Here is a 23943-nt window from a genome sequence, read left to right on the forward strand (position 1 = left end):
TCTCCTTGTCTGCTTTGTCGTTGATATAATAGATGACATGTTGTAATGCTTTTTTCCTTAGGTTTGCAATGTCATTCACTTTTAAGCACATCAACCATGTACACACAATGTGAAGTGTGCCAACCCCCGGTGTCATTTCAGCATTGTACAAGCAAACATGAAAATCAAGGATGACATCTTTGGAAAGATATATTGTATAGTGTCATCCTTAAATCCTCTACCACTGCTGTCCCTAATCTTCAAGCTGACCCCAAAACTATCAGATTTTAAATCCTCCACCACTGCTGTCCCTAATCCTCAATCTGACCCCAAAACTATCAGATTTTAAATCCTCCACCACTGCTGTCCCTAATCCTCAATCTGACCCCAAAACTATCAGATTTTAAATCCTCCACTGCTGTCCCTAACCCTCAATCTGACCCCAAAACTATCAGGTTTTAAATCCTCCACCACTGCTGTCCCTAATCCTCAATCTGACCCCAAAACTATCCCATTTTAAATCCTCCACCACTGCTGTCCCTAATCCTCAATCTGACCCCAAAACTATCCGATTTTAAATCCCAATAAATTCAGGTTATTGCTATTCGTGATCCTTAGGACGTCTCTACTCTAAACCCCACCCTTACCTAACCTTAACCATTTTTCATTTAAACTTCAAATCGGGTAGCGACGTCCCAAGGATACCGGATAGCAAGGACCGTAAATTCATGGCAGACAGCCTTTGTTGCCCCAAACAATTAACTTCAGCCAAAAAACGCTGAAGTAAGCATTTGGGAGCAGGCAACGTTTTTTTTTTACCTGCTGTGTCACATTGGTCCGTGTGTATGTACAGACACAGTTTATATTCCCACTTCTCTCATCCTGCTATCTGTCAGCCCAGGGAATGTGACTGGGTGGGGAATGTTTGTTGCAACCAGGGTGTGCCTCTTAAAATAATTTGACTGTGATGTTTTGAATGGGAATGTTGGCTGTGGACAAGAGGAGGATGGCCTCTGGCGGTGACGGAGTGAGGGTGTGTGGCACGAGGAAGGGGGGATCAATAACATTTTCTTTCTAAAACAAGTTGCCCAGTTGGTGTGGTCAGCATCAGACTATACCCTAAAAGCAAGGACCTTCCTCCAGAAACACTGACCAGAGGTATGTGTGATATGACAGTCATTGGATTATTAAATGTGCTTTCAGTTGATCTTATATCTTATATTCATACAAATTCACACTTGTTGGTTTGATCTAAAGTTTGACTTTTGTATGCAAGTCTGGACTATAAAAGTTTAGTTTTCTACTTCAACAGTGAAACTGCATCTCATTTGATGAAATAGAGAAAAAAAATCAAAATGCTAAAAGCAATTCTGTAGTTGAAAAGGCATATCTACATTAGGGATACAACAATAAAATGTATGTTTTTCCTCTACAATAATTTCAGAAGTCAGTCTCTGGTTTCAAACCTCTTGTGATGGAGTTCTGGGCTGTGAGTGAGGGGCAACCACCTATATATGACAAATTTGGGACTGTTCCCGGACGAAACTTTGCACATGTGTGAGTTCAGTTCACTTTAAGCTGTTTTAAAATGATAGTGTGTTTGTCTCTGGGAAAGCTTGCCAGGTGAGAAACGTAAACAAATAGCTATGGTCTGCTTAGTTTGTTTTCATGTCTCTTTGTTGGCAAACAGAAGCAGAGCAGAATGTTCTTAAACCGAGCAGAATAGTCATAATCCTAAGAAAAAGAAACCTAGTATCACATAAAGATCATGTAAATAAGGTTGTTTGTATTCATTCAAAAATATATTTAACTTACAAGTGAATTTACTATATGCAATATTTTCTTTGTTGTCTATATGGGTTATTAGGTGTCCATGTAACATGCTACACCACTGTGTCCTGCAAAGCTAGGTATTGGGGTAATCTTAATGTTTTTTCCCCACCCTATTATTTCCACAGATATCAGGACAAGCACCAGGCATTAGATTTTCAACCGTACCAGGGCAGGGAGCCCAGTTGTTGGACAGTACCAGGTTCTAGGACCGGAGGGGTCCTACAGGACTATACCAACTGGACTGATCAATATCTGTTGCCCTCTATCCCTCATTTCCCTTTTGCTCTAGACAACCAGCTCCGACAGCTCCAGGGCTTAAGGGACTATCAGGCTCAAGAGAAGAGAGAGAGGGAATGGCATGTGGGAGAGGCTCATAGAGCAGCAGCTAGGGAGAGGGAAAGGGAGTGTGTGAGAAGGATGCAGAGGGAGGGGTGGCAGAGGAAGTGGGAGCCCTGTAGTCCTGTCCGCTACAGGAGGGAGCCAGCCAAGAGAAGTCTGAGTGACAGTAACTATCGGGAGCTGGAGGCCTGGGCGGCCCGCTGCAGCCACTCACTCCCTAGGAAGAGACGCCTGGAGGCAGGGCTGAGGGTGGGGGACGAGGGGGCGCCGGAGAGTGAGAGAGTCCTGGAGAGAGAATCATGGGGCAACAGAAGTGGCGCAGAACCCATAGCAAGTGCAATGCATCTGGCGGGACTACCTCTTCAGCCAAGACAATGGGGACAGTGGGAGAGGAGGGACACACAGCAAACTATGTGCCACCGCTTGTCTGAGCCGGTCATTCCTTATACAACATACCCATCAGACACCAAGGAGAATGAGACAAGCTACCAGAAGAGGTTGTTTACTCAACCTCCAGGCTACATTCCACCTCCACCTTATAATGCCCCACAACATTCTGAGAAATATACCACTAAAGAAGCCATGGCTTGCCTCAGCAGATAGAGACAAGCCAACTCTCTGAATCGCTCTTGCCCTCACCTTCGATCCCTGACAATGAGACCTGGGAGGAGCGTGCTGAGAGGATTTTGGGGATCCCTTTTCTGAACTCCAGCGTTCAGGATAAAACAGAAAAGGATGAGATGCCACAGCTGCCAAAAGATGAGAACAATGACACCCTTGAGTGCCTTCCTGAGGTTACTCTGAAGGAGCCAGTGTCAGAGGCATCGCCTGAGATTGGTGTCACTGAAGATTATTTTTCTGCTAAAGACGCTGATGTCACTTTAGATGACCAGTCTGCACCAGATATAGTTGCAGAGCCCAAGATGGAGCTGAGGGAACAAACATGTGATGTCTCTGTGGAGAACTCCAGTGACTGTCTGCCTGACGTAAAGGTGAAGTCTTTACGAGAGACAGGTAGCACAAACGAGCCCCCATTCAATCCTTGCCAGGAAGCAGGTCAATTTGGTGATGATGGTTTCCCCCCACCCATCTCACATTGCCTCAACCCACCTCTAAGTAACCCTGATTCTCCCCCACACTCACCTTTAAATGCTACCTCCCCCTCTAATTCAAGACCCTCCTCTTCCTCTCATCACTTGTTGACTTTACCCTCCCAGTTCATTTCATTATCTTCCCTCCCTAAGTCTAACATAGACCCCCTGTCTCTTCCTGAAGATCCACCCTCTCCCTCAGATATAAGCTTACCCCTTCACCCTGATTACCCTCCTACTGAACACTTAGACTCCATTTCCCTGTCCCAATTCCCATCTCCCCCTCCCTCAGTCCCGCTCTTCCCCTCCAGTTCTCCCACTCTATCTCCCTCGGTCCCACTCTCCCCCTCCAGAACCCTCCTCTAGAACCTGGAGCCTAGAGATACTGGCCGAGGCCTTTACCCCTGTCCTGTCCATATCCACCACACTCACCACACATTAAGAGGAGCCGCAATACCCCAAGTCCCTCTGGGATGCAGTGAAATGCATCCGGAAGGACACAGCCCCTGACTCAGAAAATGAGGAAGAGGGACGTGAGCTGTGGGATCCAGAAAGTGCTGGGGAGGATGGTGCTGCACTATATGAAGAATTTTATTTGGGCATTGGGGATATGTTGTTCCAGAGTAGTGATAGCCTGAGACAGGGGATGATTTTCAGTTCTGGCGAAAGCTCCCTTGAAGTAGCAAAGGACTGAGAGGTGCAAAGGGATCACGAAAAGGGACACATTTTGATTAACGTCAACACAGGATGAAAAACACAGTGAGAAAGAGCCCAGTGGGCCAGCTAAAGCTGACACGCTCTCCTGCAGCAGCACAAACAACCACAGCTCAGGGGACACGGTCATCATGGGGGCCGAGGGAGAGTTTGACTCTTAGACAGAGACTGAGGAGGAGACAGATTGTGAAGCTGAGATCATCAGTAAGGAGGAGCCTGACACCAACATGAAGCACTGTGTTGCTGAGGGAGCGGAATGGAGCGGCACTGTTGGGCTAAAGAGATATGTTGTAATGGAGGGGGAGGGAGATGATGAGAGAGACAGGGAGGTGAGGGACACAGCTGAGCCTTGTCAAAACAAGGGGTATCTGTCTGAGACACAGGTGACAATACTGCAAATTGAGGAAAGGCATATAGTAGAGAGTCAGAAAGCTGGGGAAGTGAGAAACTCTGAGGGGGAGGAGAGCAGAGGTTTGGACAACGTAACCACTTCTGAAAAGTTATCCAGTGGGGTCAAATCAAATCAAATTTTATTTGTCACATACACATGGTTAGCAGATGTTAATGCGAGTGTAGCGAAATGCTTGTGCTTCTAGTTCCGACAATGCAGTAATAACCAACAAGTAATCTAACCTAACAATTCCACAACTACTACCTTATACACACAAGTGTAAAGGGATAAAGAATATGTACATAAAGATATATGAATGAGTGATGGTACAGAACGTTATGGGTGACGAGGGTCAGTGTGGATGCATGATAGTAAAGGGGCTAGAGGAAAGTGATAATGGGCAACACCATAATAATGGTGAAACAGTTTACAGTACACAATGCACTGAGGTGGTGGAAAGTGTTAAGGAGATGTGGAGCAGCAATGTGGCAACAGGAAATAACCTTTTGGACAACAAAAAATCCTGTGACTCATTCTTAATGGAGAAGTTCTCTCAGGAGGATATTCTCTGTCAGTCAAGTCAATAGGTAGGACTGCAAGAGGTATATCATGCTATCAGAGCATGAACTTGCATAACATTTTGAATTAGCTAATTGACATTTTAAATTCCTTCAGAGCCTTATATTGAGATTGAGGAAACGTCTATGTGTCTGGGCTCTGACTATTTATAGATATACAGAATTTCAAATAGTAGAATAAGGGTATTTATTTTATTAAAGCGGCAATCAGCAGTTGAAACAATAACAAGGCGTCCCATCACAGTATTGCTAAAAAGCTGAGAGATGGTCTGGAGAAATGTAACCCTCAAATTCATATACAGAGCTAGGGATGCAAGGACTGACCAGCCATGATATCACAAATATGGTTTTAAACATGTTTTGAGGCTATACAGTGTGTTTACATTTACTTTGTTTACAAATACTGGAATAAAACAAGGTTATATTTTGGGTTCTGATGGGGTACAACAGTCGACCTATGCTCTTGAGGCATTTCTAAGTTATATTTTTCAAGAATCAATGGGGACATATAATTAACTTATAAGTCAAATCTGTAGCAAATACAGATTGCCCCTTTAAGAGACAAAAGGAAAATGGGGTGTCCCTCTCTCAAGCGCAGGAAATATTCAGAGGACACCTGACTACTTTTGAAAAAACTTGCTCATTTTTCAAAATAAAAGCCTGAAACTATGTCTAAAGCCTGGTCACAGCCTGAGGAAGCCATTGGAAAAGGAATCTGGTTGATACCCCTTTAAATGGAGGTTAGACGGGCCAGGAAACACAGTTAAAAAATATATATATATCACTTCCGGGTTACATTTTCTCAGGGTTTCGCTTGCAGAATAAGTATTGTTATACTCACAGACAATATTTTGACAGTTTTGGAAACTTTGGAGTGTTTTCTATCCTAATCTGTAAATTATATGCATATTCTACGATCTGGGCCAGAGAAAATGTCCGTTTACGTTGGGCACGTTATTTAAAAAATATATAAAAATTCTGACCCCTAGCGCTAAGAAGTTTTAAAGGGCATTTTGCAAGACCTCCGAGATTTGTTGTATGGCAGGGTGTAGTTATTGCCAAAGCATCTCTCAATGGTCACAATCTATTTGCTGTGCTTGGGAATAAAGCTACTTTTTCCATGAATATTTATGATGTGAGATTATTGGCTTAGAGATGTGCATTTAGTATGATGCATTTTGACATAATTATGTTTCAACAATTGTGCCGTTTTAATAAAATAAAAAATAAAATAAAAAATGAACCATGATATAGTCTGTGTAATATATCATTTTCAACAAGTCAAGAATTTGTTTATTGTATTGGTCGCCATTTGAAGTATTGATACAGTATGTCCTCTTCATGATTGACATGACACAACAATAAACAACTCATTAGGCCTACTTTTAGCAAGGTATCTGAAATATTTAATAAACAATTCATTCATATATCACAGAGATTACATTTCCTTCATGTGGAAATGAGTAAAACACATTGGAATTATTCTCATAGAATTTAATGTTGGCTATTTTTTATTGTATAACTATTGAATTTTGAAAAGTATCCTATACAAATCTTCTTTTGAGCTGCCTAGGTCATGCAAATATTTTCTTACAATACATATTTTGCCAATTGGCCTGGACCCCTTTTACTGCCGGTCCGGAGACCCGTAGATCCTTCACGACTGGACTACCGAAGTAATCCGCCCGAGGGGGTTCTTCAACTGGCTACTACGTCGCGACGTCCCCTGAATGCCTATCTGCTAGCCTGCTAGCCGCGGCCCGCTAGCTGTCTGGAGCATATTGGACTGTTAGCTGAAGAGATCCATCGGCCAATTTTTTGGGCCACTATACCTATTTTGCCAATTGGACTGGATCCCTTTACTACACGGAACCCTACTAATCCATCACAACTGGACTACTGACGTAACAGCACGAGGAGGCTCCGCACGAGGAGGCTATAACAGACTTCTTCCGTCGCGACGTTCCTCTAAGGCCCTTCTGCTAGCTTGCTAGCCCCAACCCGTTATGTGTCTGAATCGCTGTGTCTCCAGCCAGCCTAACTACTCACTGGACTCCTATGATCACTCGGCTAGAGGAGAGAGAGGAAGGACAGCTTTGAAAACAACAGCTGGAAAATTAGTCTGAAGCACAGTAGCATTTGGATGCATTTTAATAATGTAGACAATGTCAGAGTGTAACCGATGTGAAATGGCTATCTAGTTAGCGGTGGTGCGCGCTAATAGCCTTTCAATCGGTGACGTCCCTTGCTCTGAGACCTTGAAGTAGTGGTTCCCCTTGCTCTCCAAGGGCCGTGGCTTTTGTGGAGCGATGGGTAACGATGCTTCGTGGGTGACTGTTGTTGATGTGTGCAGAGGGTCCCTGGTTCGCGCGAGGGGAAGGACTAAAGTTATACTGTTACAAGAGCACAGAGTAGAATTTGCCAAAACAAAATCTCATATAAAGCCGGTTCTACGCACAGCCTACACCGGCATATGCGAACTGTGCAAACAACTGTGAAGCAAGCTGTAGCGGAGCTTCGAGAAACTAGCGAGCCTGCTAGTGATAGTGGTCGAGTCAGCACCTCCACACGTGGAGATGTATCCACTCAGTCAAGTAGGCCTACTCCGCGACCCACAGCAACGCAGTCTTCTATAGACCAGTTTATGCCAAAGTCTATGTCATTAGAAAAACAAGGCCAAATTGATATTGCATTGGCTAAAATGATTGCCACCGATTTCCAGCCATTTTCGATCATGGAGGACAGAGATTTTAGAAATGATAGCAATAGTCTAAATCCAATGTACACAATTCCAAGCAGGAAAACCCTTTCAAAATCATTTATTCCACAACTGTATGAGAGCACTTCAGTGCGGGAAAGAGTCCAAAAAGCTACTGCAGTTTACCTTACCACTGACTGCTGGACATCAAGGGTAACCACTTCTTACATGTCGGTTACATGTCACTTCATTGAAGATTTTTCGATGTCTAGCTGTCTTCTGGACTGCTTTGAGTTCAGCGACAGACACACCTCAGAGAACTTGGCAGAGGAACTGTTGAGAGTGGCCAGAGAATGGCAAGTATATGGAAAAGTGGTCTGTTGTGTTAGCGACAGTGCAGCTAACATAACCAAAGCCATGAAAATCTTAAAATGGACCCATCATCCATGTCTTGCCCACACAATCAACATGATTGTAAGAGATGCTCTGAAGGTGATGAAGCCCACTGTGGACAAAGTGAAAGCAGCTGTGGAATACTTCCACAGGAGCACAGTAGGTGCTGAAAAACTAAAGTCTACACAACGCCAGATGGGGATGCCTGAACTGAGGCCTAAACAAGACTGCACTACAAGGTGGAATTCAACATTTTATATGTTGAAGTGGTTTCTTGAGTCAAAGGATGCCATCATCTCTACCCTGGCCATTGTCAATGCACCTGTTGATGCTCTGACCCAAGAGGAATGGGAGGTGGTGGAGGAGGTGTGCAGAGTCCTGGAACCCTTTGAGCAGGTCACTGTGGAGATCAGTGGAGAGAGGTACAGTAAGCAGTTATTACTACATCATTATTTAATCCAGTATTATATATGTATATGAGCAGTAGATGAGAATGTAGTATCAGTAGACAAAACATGAACCTGAACTAATAAGTTACTGTTCTCTCTTTTCAGCTATGTGACAGCCTCAAAAATGATACTCCTTTGTAAGTGTCTGCAGCGAATCACAACCAGCCGCCAGAGAGAAGCAAATGTAACCACAGGACATGTGACAGAGTTGATGGACACCCTATGTTCATCAACGGACAGAAAGTTCCACAGAATGGAATATAATCACGTGCTATCAGAAACCGCTGCACTTGACCCCAGGTGTAAGAAGTTAGCCTTCAGTGATGCCAGAGCAATTGATGAGGCTCTTCAAAGAATAACCTCAGCAGCAGGGAGGGACAGCCCCAGCAGTCAGCTGGCTCAGGCACAAGGGCAACAGGAAGAAGAGGGATCAGGTGGAGCAGAAGCACCAGCAGTAGTGCCACAAACATCTGCTGTTTGGATGCTGTTTGACGAGAGAGCAACTGGGGATGCAGCACGAAGGAATCCCTCAGCAGATGCCATAATGGAGGTCCGATCTTATTTGGAGGAGCCCCTCCTCCAAAGATCTGCAGATCCTCTGAGCTGGTGGAAGAACAAGGCCTCTGTCTATCCACTGCTTACTAATGTCATGACAGGGAGACTCTGCATAGTGGCCACATCCTTTCCCTCTGAGAGGGTCTTCTCGAAAACGGGACAAATAATTACTGAGAGAAGAAACCGCATCAGCCCCTCGAAAGTGAGGCAGCTTGCATTTCTGAATGCAAATTTCTCAGAAAAGCAATATATGGTCAGCATTGCCGTGTGCTGCTGGTTATAACATGGCAATAAAGAAGAGAGAGAAAAGAGGGACCCGTTTAATGTTTTAAGTGTGATGCTGCAGTTTTGCACATTGTTATTTATTTTTCTTTGATATGGTGCAATATTCTATTATTATGTTGTTCAGATTGTATTCGTTTTGAATTGTTACATTTATATGCACTTTGTTTATATACATTAAAAAGTTGTACTTTAAATACAAATATTTAATAGCATTCTTTTTCATAACAAACCAATGCATTTTTAAATACATTGTGGTTAAGGTAGAGTATGATTTCATTTAATAATTTAATTAGAATTGTTTTAACACCAATCATAGTCAAACTATCGCAAACAGTTTGACTTGAAAAAATACAAAACATATATTTTTTAAAGAGCCGTTTGGGAGTCAAAATAGCCAGCTCTTTTTGGTGAGCAGAGCCGAACGAGCTGCCTCACTGAAAAGACCCGGAATGCCCATCACTAATTGGTGAGTTTCAGGCCTCGGAGAGAACATAATTGTACACTCGCAAAGCAAGGCGAGGGTTAGTGGACGAGGGTGTGTCTTTTTAGTGGACGGTAGACGGAGTGTACAAATAGGTTCACTCCGGGGCCTGAAACTCCCCATAATTAAATTCGCGACGATTGTACATCCGCTAAGAAATGTCCGCCAAAACTTAAAAACAACGTCAATAGAGAAGTCAACATACAAGTGTAAGTAAAAACGAATGCAAATAAGTTAGAAATTGTGATACTAATGCACATGACGGCAAAAACACGTCTTGTAAAAAGTAAATATGTTTTTGTTGTGTTATCGTTTGGAAATTGTAGAACTAAAACATGTTCTTTTTCAGAAGTTCCAGCTAGGCAGGCTAACTTTTTAGTTAGCTAATTCATTTGCTACCTATCATACAAGTAGGCGTATATTAATAATTATATATTAAATATATCGGTAGAAACGCTTTTATGCGAAAATATTGATATAATAACCATATCAAAGTAAACTTGGAGTCACGACATTTTGTGTGGTCCTCCCACTACGACTCGTCAGGAAAATATGCAGTTTGTTAGGCTACAGATGAAATGAATGATGATGAACTTCATAGGGTGGTGAAAGTGCAAGGAGATGAGCTTGTTGCTCCTTTCCATTAAATATCGATGGTCTTATTCTAGTGACATGATAATCGATGCTTGGCTGCAGTTGACAAATACAAATAATCTCATAATGTAGGCTTTACAAAAATTGCCAGCAAACCAGAAAAGCAAGGTGAAGCAATTCAGGCATTCTTGAAAGTCAGGACAATCATTGTCCTGCAAAGACACATTTTTATATTAGAAAAAAAATTATTTCGCATTTAGAATTAATCGTGGAGTGGAGCTTTATAGTTACGTTACACTGGGCACGCGATGTCACCGCGTATCTTCAAATGATTCCGCAATCATTATTTATTCGAGGAAAAAAAAATGTTTCCATAATTTGTCGCAATGAAGAAAGTTCGACAAAAAAAAAAAATCCACCTCAGTCTAACGGATAAAAATGTTGTCGACCTTTAGAAATTGCAGTTTCCATTACACATGTCGCAATTACTTTTTTTTTACGACATGTCTTTTGTCGAATAAGCCTGGGTCAATGGAAACGTCCTACTGTCATGTCAGTTTATCTATTCTTTATTTAACGTAATGAAATTGACATGAACACACGTTTTGTACATAAGCTATATCCAGGTAAGACGACGCTGATCCATTCATTCCGGTGCTTGTTTTACTTGAACTTTACATCTAGCTTGCTAGCCGGCTAACTCCATGGCATCCAAGTTAACGCTAGCTAGCTAGGCTAATTGCTTGCCACATCATAGGTCAAAGTGAACTAACTAGCTGGTTAGTTAGTTAGCTGTCAATTATTTACTGTAAAATGTAAGTAGACAGCTATGTAAATTAAGTAACACTTATTTGTAGTATTATATTATTAATGCAGCATAAGTAAGCTAACTAAGTTACACGTTTGGGAACTAGCCAGCTAGAGTCCATGTTAACGTTAATTACCCAATGTTCCAGCGCTGGCCGGGGAATGTAGCTAGTTTACCTGTGGTTAGCTAGCTACCTATCCAAGGTTTTGGCGATAATCTATGTTTGTTAAGATATATAACAGTCAGTATAGACGTCAGAATATTGATCAGCCAGGAAATTTGGCAGATGTAGTTACTCATCTGACTTCTTACATTGATCATTTATTTATTTTTATTTTTTATTTCACCTTTATTTAACCAGGTAGGCTAGTTGAGAACAAGTTCTCATTTGCAACTGCGACCTGGCCAAGATAAAGCATAGCAGTGTGAACAGACAACAACACAGAGTTACACATGGAGTAAACAATAAACAAGTCAATAACATGGTAGAAAAAAAGAGAATCTATATACAATGTGTGCAAAAGGCATGAGGAGGTAGGCAATAAATCGAATAATTACAATTTAGCAGATTAACACTGGAGTGATAAATCATCAGATGATCATGTGCAAGTAGAGATACTGGTGTGCAAAAGAGCAGAAAAGTAAATAAATAAAAGCAGTATGGGGGTGAGGTAGGTAAATTGGGTGGGCTATATACCGATGGACTATGTACAGCTACAGCGATCGGTTAGCTGCTCAGATAGCAGATGTTTAAAGTTGTTGAGGGAGATAAAAGTCTCCAACTTCAGAGATTTTTGCAATTTGTTCCAGTCGCAGGCAGCAGAGAACTGGAAGGCGTCCAAATGAGGTTTTGGCTTTAGGGATGATCAGTGAGATACACCTGCTGGAGCGCGTGCTACGGGTGGGTGTAGCCATCGTGACCAGTGAACTGAGATAAGGTGGCACTTTACCTAGCATAGCCTTGTAGATGACCTGGAGCCAGTGGGTCTGACGACGAACATGTAGCGAGGGCCAGCCGACTAGGGCATACAGGTCGCAGTGGTGGGTCATATAAGGTGCTTTAGTAACAAAATGGATGGCACTGTGATAAACTGCATCCAGTTTGCTGAGTAGAGTATTGGAAGCTATTTTGTAGATGACATCGCCGAAGTCGAGGATCGGTAGGATAGTCAGTTTTACTAGGGTAAGTTTGGCGGCGTGAGTGAAGGAGGCTTTGTTGCGAAATAGAAAGCCGACTCTAGATTTGGGTGGCGCAGTGGTCTAGGGCACTGCATCGCAGTGCTAGCTGCGCCACCAGAGTCTCTGGGTTCGCGCCCAGGCTGGGCTGGGTTCGCGCCCAGGCTCTGTCGCAGCCGGCCGCAACCGGGAGGTCCGTGGGGCGACGCACAATTGGCATAGCGTCGTCCGGGTTAGGGAGGGTTTGGCCGGTAGGGATATCCTTGTCTCAGTATGTAAAAATGTAATATGTAATATGTAAAAATGTAAAAAATGTAATAAAATGTATGCACTCTACTGTAAGTCGCTCTGGATAAGAGCGTCTGCTAAATGACTAAAATGTAAATGTAAATGTAGATTTGATTTTGGATTGGAGATGTTTGATATGAGTCTGGAAGGAGAGTTTGCAGTCTAGACAGACACCTAGGTACTTATAGACGTCCACATATTCTAGGTCGGAACCGTCCAGGGTGGTGATGCTAGTCGGGCGTGCGGGTGCAGGCAACGAACGGTTGAAAAGCATGCATTTGGTTTTACTAGCGTTTAAGAGCAGTTGGAGGCCACGGAAGGAGTGTTGTATGGCATTGAAGCTCGTTTGGAGGTTAGATAGCACAGTGTCCAAGGAAGGGCCAGAAGTATACAGAATGGTGTCGTCGTAGAGGTGGATCAGGGAATCGCCCGCAGCAAGAGCAACATCATTGATATATACAGAGAAAAGAGTCGGCCCGAGAATTGAACCCTGTGGTACCCCCATAGAGACTGTCAGAGGACCGGACAACATGCCCTCCGATTTGACACACTGAACTCTGTCTGCATAAGCAGGCTCAAAAGGAAAGTCACAATCACGTCTTTGCTCAGATTCCATGAGTTTGTTATGGTACTCCTTTGACGCTTACTTTTACTTAATTTCAGATAGCTGCCATAGAAATGTCTAGACTTTCTGCTCCCCCTTCCTATCCAGTTATTAACCACACTTGCTTGCTAGTGATTTGTTATTGACTGGGTTTCAATGTCAAAGTGAGCCCATGTTTTGACTGGGTTTCAATGTCAAAGTGAGCCCATGCCACCAAACAGCTTAAAATAAATACATCTAGTGTATGCAGTGTAGATGGAAATTAAATGGACAGTTTTTACATTGCACAAGGTTGAATAAATATCATGTCAAACCTTTAATCACTTCACTGTTTAAACCACAACCTTTGAGATTTGATCTGAAAATGGTCAGTCTGACCTTGGTTTGACATATGTAGGCCTAATCATTGATTTGGACAAACTATAACATGTTTTAAACTTGCCAGACTGTTGCCACAGGCATTTATTCAGCCCTCAGACATTTCTAGGCCAAACTGTTCTGTTTCCTGATTTCAAGCCTACTCCTTGTGTCATGTGAGGAATATAGCCTAATATATATATAGCCTTGTGTTTTCTTCCTAGGCTGCTATACCTTAAAAGAGATGGGTAGATGGGTGTGTGTGCAAGGTCCTTGTTCCGTTAGGGAGGTGACATAGATATAGAGTGAGCTGTTTTTCACAGATTAGGTCTGTTGGGGAGAGGAAAGGCCCCCGGTTAGGGGGAGAGCAAACTGCCCACTCTGTTCTCTCTCTCCCACCCCAAGTTTTCAATGAGTCATATGACTTGATAGTTGCACGCTTTCACAGCCCCTCATTCTTCTGTCTCATGCTTCTGTTTCTTGGGAAGAATGAGTGATCTGGCTTCTGATTTGACAATTTTGACTGAGTGTATATACACAGGTGTTGTACAACTTATTTTATTTACATTGATAGGGGTGTTTGCCCAAGGTTGACAGGATAGTGTCTCCTGATCTATTTATTTATTTCTTGTTTGTTCATTTGTGAAGTGTTGAAGGTACACTGTGTGAATGTCAGGAGGTTTTTGTTAACTTCTCGTTGAGGGAAGTGAAATTTGGTCAGTGGCTACTGAATAATATGTATTCTAACCACAGAGACCATATTAGGGTCAATTTAAGGCTTTTGTACCAAATATTCTCACAGGGTAATATTTTTTGTATTACATTGTTATTGATTACGACACTGTTGGGGTTAGAGCTTGCTAGAAAGGCGTTTCACTGTACTTGTACATGTGACTTTAAACTTGAATGAAGTAGTCATGTGCATTTGCTGAGTCATTTTGCTGTTGCAGAACTAGTTACTCAGCAGCATCAATATCAGTTGTTTCCCGTCATGGGCTATTGATACAAGTTTCAAGAGTGCTTATTTCCCATTGTAATGAATACCTTTTTTCTAGGTTACTTTTGTTTAGTTTATCTTGTCTCGTGTAAGATCTGGTCTAATGCTACAAATTAAAGCATGCACCAGTCAGCCTCTCACCATTTTCTATAGCGGTCCTGCTCTTCTCTGTCAGAGCAGTATTTAGACCCAAGTGGAGAAATGGTGGAAAGAAATGGAACTCTAACCCAGGTATTCCCAAACTTTTTCACTCAGGGGGGCTTCCAGCATTGGAATTTTTCTATGGACACAAGCACTGTTCATGACACAAACTGTTGACACCCGTCTTGTTGGTGGAGATAATATTGCAGGTTTAAAGCTTATTTCCTGCAATTCTACACATTTCGTCATGAGGTGCAAAGGAAATGTTGCAGTTTTAAAGCATTTTTGTTGTTGTTGCAATTCTATACATGTGCCCTGTCTGTGTACTCGTGTTATTTGAGTGACAAAAAAATTACAACTATATCTATGGGCTAAAAAAAAGCCAATAAAAAAACATTCGCTGTCTGACATAGGCTAGTTGATCTGGACATTTCTGATAAGTTATAAATAACTCTCTAAGGTATGCAGTGACTAACATAACAAAAGGAACTAATGATGCACTACTCAATTTCAAAATTGCACCTTGTGCATTCTACTATTAAAACTTTCAAGAGTAAGTTTTGAAGCTGAGTTTGCGTCCCCCCCCCCCCCCCCCCCCACAGACCCCTTGGGCTCCGACCCAAACTTTGGGGACCACTGCTCTAATATAGAGATGCTCTGTTTTTTTGACACCACACTCCAAAAAGCAAATTTTGCAGGCTCTTGTTTTGTCTAATCTTGATTATTGTCCAGTCGTGTGGTCCAGTGCGGCGAGGAAAGACCTAGTTAAGCTGCAGCTGGCCCAGAACAGAGCGGCACGTTTTGCTCTTCATTGTAATCAGAGTGCTGATATAAATACTATGCATGCCAGTCTCTCTTGGCTAAGAGTTGACTAGAGACTGACTGCATCACTTCTTCTTTTTATAAGAAACATTAATGTGTTGAAAATCCCAAATTGTTTGCATAGTCATCTTACGCACAGCTCTGACATACACACTTATCCTACCAGACATGCCACCAGGGGTCTTTTCATAGTCCCATATCCAGAACAAATTCAAGAAAACGTACAGTATTATATAGAGCCCTTACTGCATGGAACTTCCTTCCATCTCATATTGCTCAAATAAACAGCAAACCTGGTTTAAAAAAAACAGATATAGCAACACCTCACGGCACAACGCCTCTCCCCTATTTGACCTAGATAGTTTGTGTGTATGCATTGATATGTAGGCTACGTGTGCCTTTAAAAAAAAAAATTATGTAGTTCTGTCCTTGCTGTTCTTGTCAAATGATGTTCTGTATTATGTTTTGTGTGGACCCCAGGAAGAGTAGCTGCTGCTTTTGCAACAGCTAATGGGGATCCTAATAAAATCCCAAACCAACTGTTTACTAACACTGATCCTTCTGTGATTCAGTGGGTGACTGGAGTGACAACCTGCAGATACCCACAATGACCAGAGTTTAATTTGTCAGTAATTAAGGCTAGAGATGGAAGCATACTTTTTTTCAAACCCGAAATAAGTGTTACTGGTCTCTGCAGTGTTGTACTATACAGTGGGGCAAAAAAGTATTTAGTCAGCCACCAATTGTGCAAGTTCTCCCACTTAAAAAGATGAGGCCTGTAATTTTCATCATAGGTACACTTCAACTATGACAGACAAAATGAGAGAGAAATCCAGAAAATCACATTGTAGGATTTTTAATAAATTTATTTGCAAATTATGGTGGAAAATAAGTATTTGGTCAGCTACAAACAAGCAAGATTTCTGGCTCTCACAGACCTGTAACTTCTTCTTTAAGAGGCTCCGCTGTCCTCCACTCATTACCTGTATTAATGGCACCTGTTTGAACTTGTTATCAGTATAAAAGACACCTGTCCACAACCTCAAACAGTCACACTCCAAACTCCACTATGGCCAAGACCAAAGAGCTGTCAAAGGACACCAGAAACAAAATTGTAGACCTGCACCAGGCTGGGAAGACTGAATCTGCAATAGGTAAGCAGCTTGGTTTGAAGAAATCAACTGTGGGAGCAATTATTAGGAAATGGAAGACATACAAGACCACTGATAATCTCCCTCGATCTGGGGCTCCACGCAAGATCTCACCCCGTGGGGTCAAAATGATCACAAGAACGGTGAGCAAAAATCCCAGAACCACACGGGGGGACCTAGTGAATGACCTGCAGAGAGCTGGAACCAAAGTAACAAAGCCTACCATCAGTAACACACTACGCCGCCAGGGACTCAAATCCTGCAGTGCCAGACGTGTCCCCCTGCTTAAGCCAGTACATGTCCAGGCCCGTCTGAAGTTTGCTAGAGAGCATTTGGATGATCCAGAAGAAGATTGGGAGAATGTCATATGGTCAGATGAAACCAAAATATAACTTTTTGGTAAACTCAACTCGTTGTGTTTGGAGGACAAAGAATGCTGAGTTGCATCCAAAGAACACCATACCTACTGTGAAGCATGGGGGTGGAAACATCATGCTTTGGGGCTGTTTTTCTGCAAAGGGACCAGGACGACTGATCCGTGTAAAGGAAAGAATGAATGGGGCCATGTATCGTGAGATTTTGAGTGAAAACCTCCTTCCATCAGCAAGGGCATTGAAGATGAAACGTGGCTGGGTCTTTCAGCATGACAATGATCCCAAACACACCGCCCGGGCAACGAAGGAGTGGCTTCGTAAGAAGCATTTCAAGTAGAGGTCGACCGATTAATCGGGGCCGATTTCAAGTTTTCATAACAATCGGAAATCAGTATTTTTGGGCGCCGGTTTTTTTATTTTATTTTTATATATATATATTTTAATTATTTATTTTATATATATATATATATATTTTTTTTTACACCTTTATTTAACTAGGCAAGTCAGTTAAGAACACTTTCTTATTTTCAATGACGGCCTTGGAACGTTCTGCCTCGTTTAGGGACAGAACGACAGATTTTTAACCTTGTCGGCTCGGGGGATTCAATCTTGCATTGATTACATTGCACTCCACGAGGAGCCTGCCTGTTAGCGAATTCAGTAAGCTAAGTTGCTAGCTAGCATTAAACTTATCTTATAAAAAACAATCAATCAATGACTGTCATTGCTCCAATGTGTACTTAACCATAAACATCAATGCCTTTCTTAAAATCAATACACAAGTATATATTTTTAAACCTGCATATTTAGCTAAAAGAAATCCAGGTTAGCAGGCAACCAGGTGAAATTGTGTCATTTCTCTTGTGTTCATTGCACGCAGAGTCAGGGTATATGCAACAGTTTGGGCCGCCTGGCTCTTTGCGAACTAATTTGCCAGAATTTTACGTAATTATACATAACATTGAAGGTTGTGCAATGTAACAGGAATATTTAGACTCATGGATGCCACCCGTTAGATAAAATACGGAACGGAATGAACGTTTTGTTTTCGAGGTGATAGTTTCCGGATTAGTCAAAGGTATATGGTTTAGAGAGAAATAGTCGACGCGTTATAATTCCTGTAATAACTTGCGGCTGAATTTGAAAGGGGTTCCTTCGTTATTTTACCGTTCATGTCTTCCATAGAGAATGTCTTGATCTACTTCAAATAAGGTCTGTGTTTCGTGCAGGCTTAAACCGCTTCAACGTTTTGATACCCGTGTAAATCTCACTAGGATAAGGTAACGTTTGTTAACATATTTTCATAAATCTACTCAACAAAAAAATGTATCTTCGCTTATATTTAGCCAATATTGATCAGAGTTACCTTGTCCTATGGATATCTACACAGTTATAAAATTGGCACGGTGATGTAAGCCTACACGAAACACAGACCTTATTTTAAGTGAATCTAAAAATATCCTATGGAATAAACGAAGGAACCCGCTTTTCAGATTTTGCTAGAAGGTGTCATGGCAATTATGACTCGCACTTTGGTCGTCAATTCTTACCATGCCCATTATTAAAATAGGATTTCCTGCATATAGAAATGACAGTTTTTGTTTTCAACATTCATCACAGGTAACTTAAACTCTATTTTTATTCAAACAGTTGAGAGTATTTGTCTCCTAAGCAGACTCTTCAGTATCATTGTCACTTCAGAGCTGTGTGCGTGTGTGTGTATTTATGTATTATATTAAGTTAGTGTTCATTGTTCATTCAGTATTGTTGCAATTGTCATTATTACAAAAATGTGTGTGTGTATGATATATATATATATTTAAAAAAAAAATATATATATATTTTATAAATCGTCCGATTAATCGGTATCGGCTTTTTTGTCCTCCAATAATCGGTATCGGCATTGAAAAATCATAATCGGTCAACCTCTAATTTCAAGGTCCTGGAGTGGCCTAGCCAGTCTCCAGATCTCAACCCCATAGAAAATCTTTGGAGGGAGTTGAAAGTCTGTGTTGCCCAGCAACAGCCCCGAAACATCACTGCTCTAGAGGAGATCTGCATGGAGGAATGGGCCAAAATACCAGCAACAGTGTGTAAAAACCTTGTGAAGACTTACAGAAAACGTTTGACCTCTGTCATTGCTAACAAAGGGTATATAACAAAGTATTGAGAAACTTTTGTTATTGACCAAATACTTATTTTCCACCATAATTTGCAAATAAATTCATTAAAAATCCTACAATGTGATTTTCTGGATTTTTTTCCTTCTCATTTTGTCTGTCATAGTTGAAGTGTACCTATGATGAAAATTACAGGCCTCTCTAATCTTTTTAAGTGGGAGAGCTTGCACAATTGGTGGCTGACTAAATACTTTTTTGCCCCACTGTATATATTTCTCTTAATATTTAGTTTAATTTCAGTTGCCTGTTTCCAGACAGATCTCCAGTCCCTGCATTTCCAGAGCTCACCCTCCGCCCCCCTTTAACCCCAACCCACACTGATGGAGACAGAGCGGGAAGCCGACCTCCTGGAAGGTAACGTTAACAGAAACAAGACACTCCACCACACTAACTCCCACGCCTTACTGTGGTCAGCTCAGCACACATGGTACGCTATAGGCTCTATGCCAGTATACACAATACATTGTAGAAAAAATAACTCCCAAACACACGATTTACCTCTGCACATTTTCGATCCAATACCTTTTTCAAGATAAAGTGAGATTCACCTTGCTGATTTTAGGGCATTAACTCCCAGCACTACAACGAGATAAGCTTGGCGGTAGTGTGTGTGATAACCCTCTTCTGAAGTGACACTGTGCTCTTTGGGGAAACAGCTTGGTCATGGTTTTCAATTTAGGGACTTGTGCCTTGGACTTAGAAGGGATGTGTTATTATGTTCTTGCATGACTGTTTTTGTGTGTGTGTGGGGGGAGGGGGTGATGATGTGGCAATAATAGAAATCAGGAGGTTGTGACCAAGCTTTCTTTCCATGGGTTGAAGGGGAATGGGTTAGTAAGTTCGTCTTTGTCATCCTGAGTCTGACTCGTGTAATGAAATAGGAAGTTATTGAGACATTCAGTGAGGTAGGCTACATATAGCCTATGTAAGCAACGCTCCTGTTAGAAGAAGTAGACTTGGACCCAAAGAGACCGTAGTGAGAGCGGAACCTTTCGGAGATGAAGGAAGAGAAGCCCAATGAACATTCCAACCTGAGTAAGTACAGATCATTGTATCAGACCATCAGTAGAGTGGTACACTTTTAGTGTGAGGAGGAGGATGCATTAAGGGTCTAGAATTCTTGTGTAATGACGTGATTGGTGGGCTCTTGATTCATATGATGTGACAATTCATGTGATCACGCTGTTCATATTTAACCTGTTACGCAAATAGATATTTGGCCTTAGTATTGCTCTTTGTTTAGCCTACTTTTCAGCGGTATGATGTAGCCTATTCATGTAAAAGGTGCATTGAAAGAGAAAAATTACACCTTCTATTGGGTGGCAGGTAGCCTAGCGGTTAGAGAATTGGTCTGGTAAAGGATAGGTCGCTGGTTCGAATGCCAGAGCCAACAAGGTGAAAAATCAGCCGACGTGCCCTTGAGCAAGGCACGTAACTCTAATTTGTTCCAAGGGCGCCGTACTACTATGGCTGACCCTGTAAAACAACACATTTCACTGCACCTATCCGGTGTATGTGACAATAAAAAATATTGTAAAAAATGTTTTACATTGCATATCTTTTACTTTATAACCTGAAGTGTTTCAAAATGTGTCATAAAACAGGTTTGTTGGCCCTTCCTGGAGACTTAGCCGGGTTCAGAGAGTTGATTGACACACTCTTTACAGGGGACTTTGATGTGGCACTTCCTTGTTGAAGTTGGAAAACGCTTCTGTCATTAGTCATACATGCTTACAAGTGACTGTATAGATGGCTAGTAGAGACTGAAAGTTTGGCTTTCAATCTCTTGACTGTGGCAAGGTTGCCAATGAATGTCTGCTTTAATCTGCAGCTGAATCAAATCAAATCAAATTTTATTTGTCACATGCGCCGAATACAACAGGTGTAGTAGACCTTACAGTGAATTTCTTACTAACCAATAGTGCAAAAAAGGTGTTAGGTGAACAATAGGTAAGTAAAGAAATAAAACAACAGTAAAAAGACAGGCTATATACAGTAGCGAGGCTATAAAGCCCTTAACCAACAATACTATTTTATTTTCTTAACTGCAAGTATTTACTAAAATACACTGAAGTAATAAAAATAAATTAAGGAGCGACAATAAAATAACAGTAGCGAGGCTATATACGGGGGTACCGGTACAGAGTCAATGTGCGGGGGCACCGGTTAGTCGATGTAATTGAGGTAATATGTACATGTAGGTAAAGTGACTGTATGGAAAATAAACAGAGTAGCAGTAGCGTAAAAGGGGGGACAATGCAAATAGTCCCGGTTGCTGTGTGATTAGCTGTTCAGGAGTCATGGCTTGGGGGTAGAAGCTGTTAAGAAGCATTTTGGACCTAGACTTGTCACTCCGGTACCGCTTGCCGTGCGGTAGAAGAGAGAACAGTCTATGACTAGGGTGGCTGGAGTCTTTGCCAATTGTTTGGGCCTTCCTCTGACACGCCTGGTATAGAGGTCCTGGATGGCAGGAAGCTTGGCCCCAGTGATATACTGGGCTGTACGCACTACACTCTAGTGCCTTGCGGTCGGAGGCCGAGCACTTGCCATACCAGGCGGTGATGCAACCAGTCAGGATGCTCTTGATGGTGTAGAACTTTTTGAGGATTTGAGGACCCATGCCAAATCTTTTTAGTCTCCTGAGGAGGAATAGGCTTTGTGTTTGGACCATGATAGTTTGTTGGTGATCTGGACACCAAGGAACTTGAAGCTCTCAACCTGCTCCACTACAGCCCCGTCAATGAGAATGGGGGCATGCTCGGCCCTCCCTTTTCCTGTAGTCCACAATCATCTCCTTTGTCTTGATCGCGTTGAGGGATAGGTTGTTATTTTGGCACCACATTGCCAGGTCTCTGACCTCCTCCCTATAGGCTGTCTCATCGTTGTCGGTGATCAGGCCTACCACAGTTGTGTCGTCAGCAAACTTAATGATGGTGTTGGAGTCGTGCCTGGCCATGCAGTCGTGGGTGAACAGGGAGTACAGGAGGGGACTGAGCACGCACCCCTGAGGGGACCCCGTGTTGAGAATTAGCGTGGCAGATGTGTTACCTACCCTTACCACCTGGGGGCAGCCCGTCAGCAAGTCCAGGATCCAGTTGCAGAGGGAGGTGTTTAGTCCCAGGGTCCTTAGCTTCGTGATGAGCTTTGAGGGTACTACGGTGTTGAACGCTGAGCTGTAGTCACTGAATAGCATTCTCACAAAGGTGTTCCTTTTGTCCAGGTGGGAAAGGGCAGTGTGGAGTGCAATGGAGATTGCATCATCTGTGGATCTGTTTGTGCGGTTTGCAAATTGGAGTGGGTCTAGTGTTTCTGGGATAATGGTGTTGATGTGAGCCATGACCAGCCTTTCAAAACACTTCATGGCTACAGACGTGAGTGCTACGGGTCGGTAGTCATTTAGGCAGGTTACCTTGGTGTTCTTGGGCACATGGACTGGTGGTCTGCTTGAAATATGTTGGTATTTCAGACGCGGTCAGGGAAAGGTTGAAAATGTCAGTGAAGACACTTGCCAGTTGGTCAGCGCATGCTCGGAGCACGCGTCCTGGTAATCCGTCTGGCCCTGCGGCCTTGTGAATGTTGACATGTTTAAAGGTATTACTCACATCGGCTACGGAGAGCGTGATCACACGGTCATCAAGGAACAGCTGATTGTCTCATGCATGCTTCAGTGTTGCTTGCCTCGAATCAGATGGTGTGGAACAAATGGCTTGGTAATGGGAAGAGTGTGGGTAGAATAGAATCTCTCTTCATATTGCTCAGGGTCATGTGATAACAGTAGTTTTCATGTTGCTCACTCACTCTCTCTCACACAGAGGAACCTCCTCAGGAGAATGGGGTCATCCAGAGCACCCAGGGCCTGTACAGCTCCACCTCCACTCCGGCCTCAGACGACGAGCCCTTCTCCACATACTTTGAGGAGAAGGTGCCCATTCCAGAGGATGTCACCCAGGTGCTGAGGCCATGTGCCCTATGACCGCACACAGATTATTAACACAGCCTAGAAACTCACAGGGATTATTAACACAGAGCCTATGATCTCAGGGTCTATGACATCACATTAAGTATTAACTCACAGAGCCTATGGTATCACAGGGGTTATGACGTCAAGGTCTATGACCTCACACAGATTAACCCAGAGCCTATGGCATCACATGTGCAATTATGACCTTATAAAATACAGTACCAGTCAAATGTTTGGACACACCTACTCATTCAAGGGTTTTTCTTTTCTTTTGACTATTTTCTACATTAAGAATAATAGTGAAGACATCAGAACTATGAAATAACACATGGAATCATGTAGTAACCAAAACAGTGTTAATCAAAATATATTTTATAATTTAGATTATTCGAAGTAGCCACCCTTTGCCTTGATGACAGCTTTGCACACTCTTGGCATTCTCTCAACCAGCTTCATGAGGAAGGCTTTTCCAAAAGTCTTGAAGGAGTTCCCACATATGCTGAGCACTTGTTCGCTGCTTTTCCTTCATTCTGCGGTCCAACTTATCCCAAACCATCAATCAAATCCAATTGTATTTGTCACATGCGCCAAATACAACAGGTGTAGACCTTACAGTGGAATGCTTACTTACAAGCCCTTAACCGTTTTTTTAAACGTTTTTAAGAAAATACCTATTAAAAAAAAGAAGTAAGAGATAAGAATAA

At 42.4% G+C, this 23943-nt stretch overlaps 1 protein-coding gene across 1 annotated transcript in view; it reads left to right on the plus strand.

Moving 5' to 3' along the window:
* The first annotated feature begins 10867 nt into the window (after nucleotides 1-10867).
* Nucleotides 10868-23943, plus strand: part of LOC120065250 (natural resistance-associated macrophage protein 2-like) — a 44986-nt gene continuing 31910 nt past the window's right edge. Inside the window, exons 1-3 of the mRNA XM_039016077.1 lie at nucleotides 10868-11006; nucleotides 19533-19632; nucleotides 23091-23227. Coding sequence (XP_038872005.1) covers nucleotides 19599-19632; nucleotides 23091-23227 — 171 coding nt within the window. The 5' untranslated portion in view covers nucleotides 10868-11006; nucleotides 19533-19598. The remainder of the gene's footprint in view (nucleotides 11007-19532; nucleotides 19633-23090; nucleotides 23228-23943) is intronic.

The sequence above is a fragment of the Salvelinus namaycush genome, chromosome 20, assembly GCF_016432855.1.
Source record: "Salvelinus namaycush isolate Seneca chromosome 20, SaNama_1.0, whole genome shotgun sequence".
Lineage (NCBI taxonomy): Eukaryota > Metazoa > Chordata > Actinopteri > Salmoniformes > Salmonidae > Salvelinus > Salvelinus namaycush.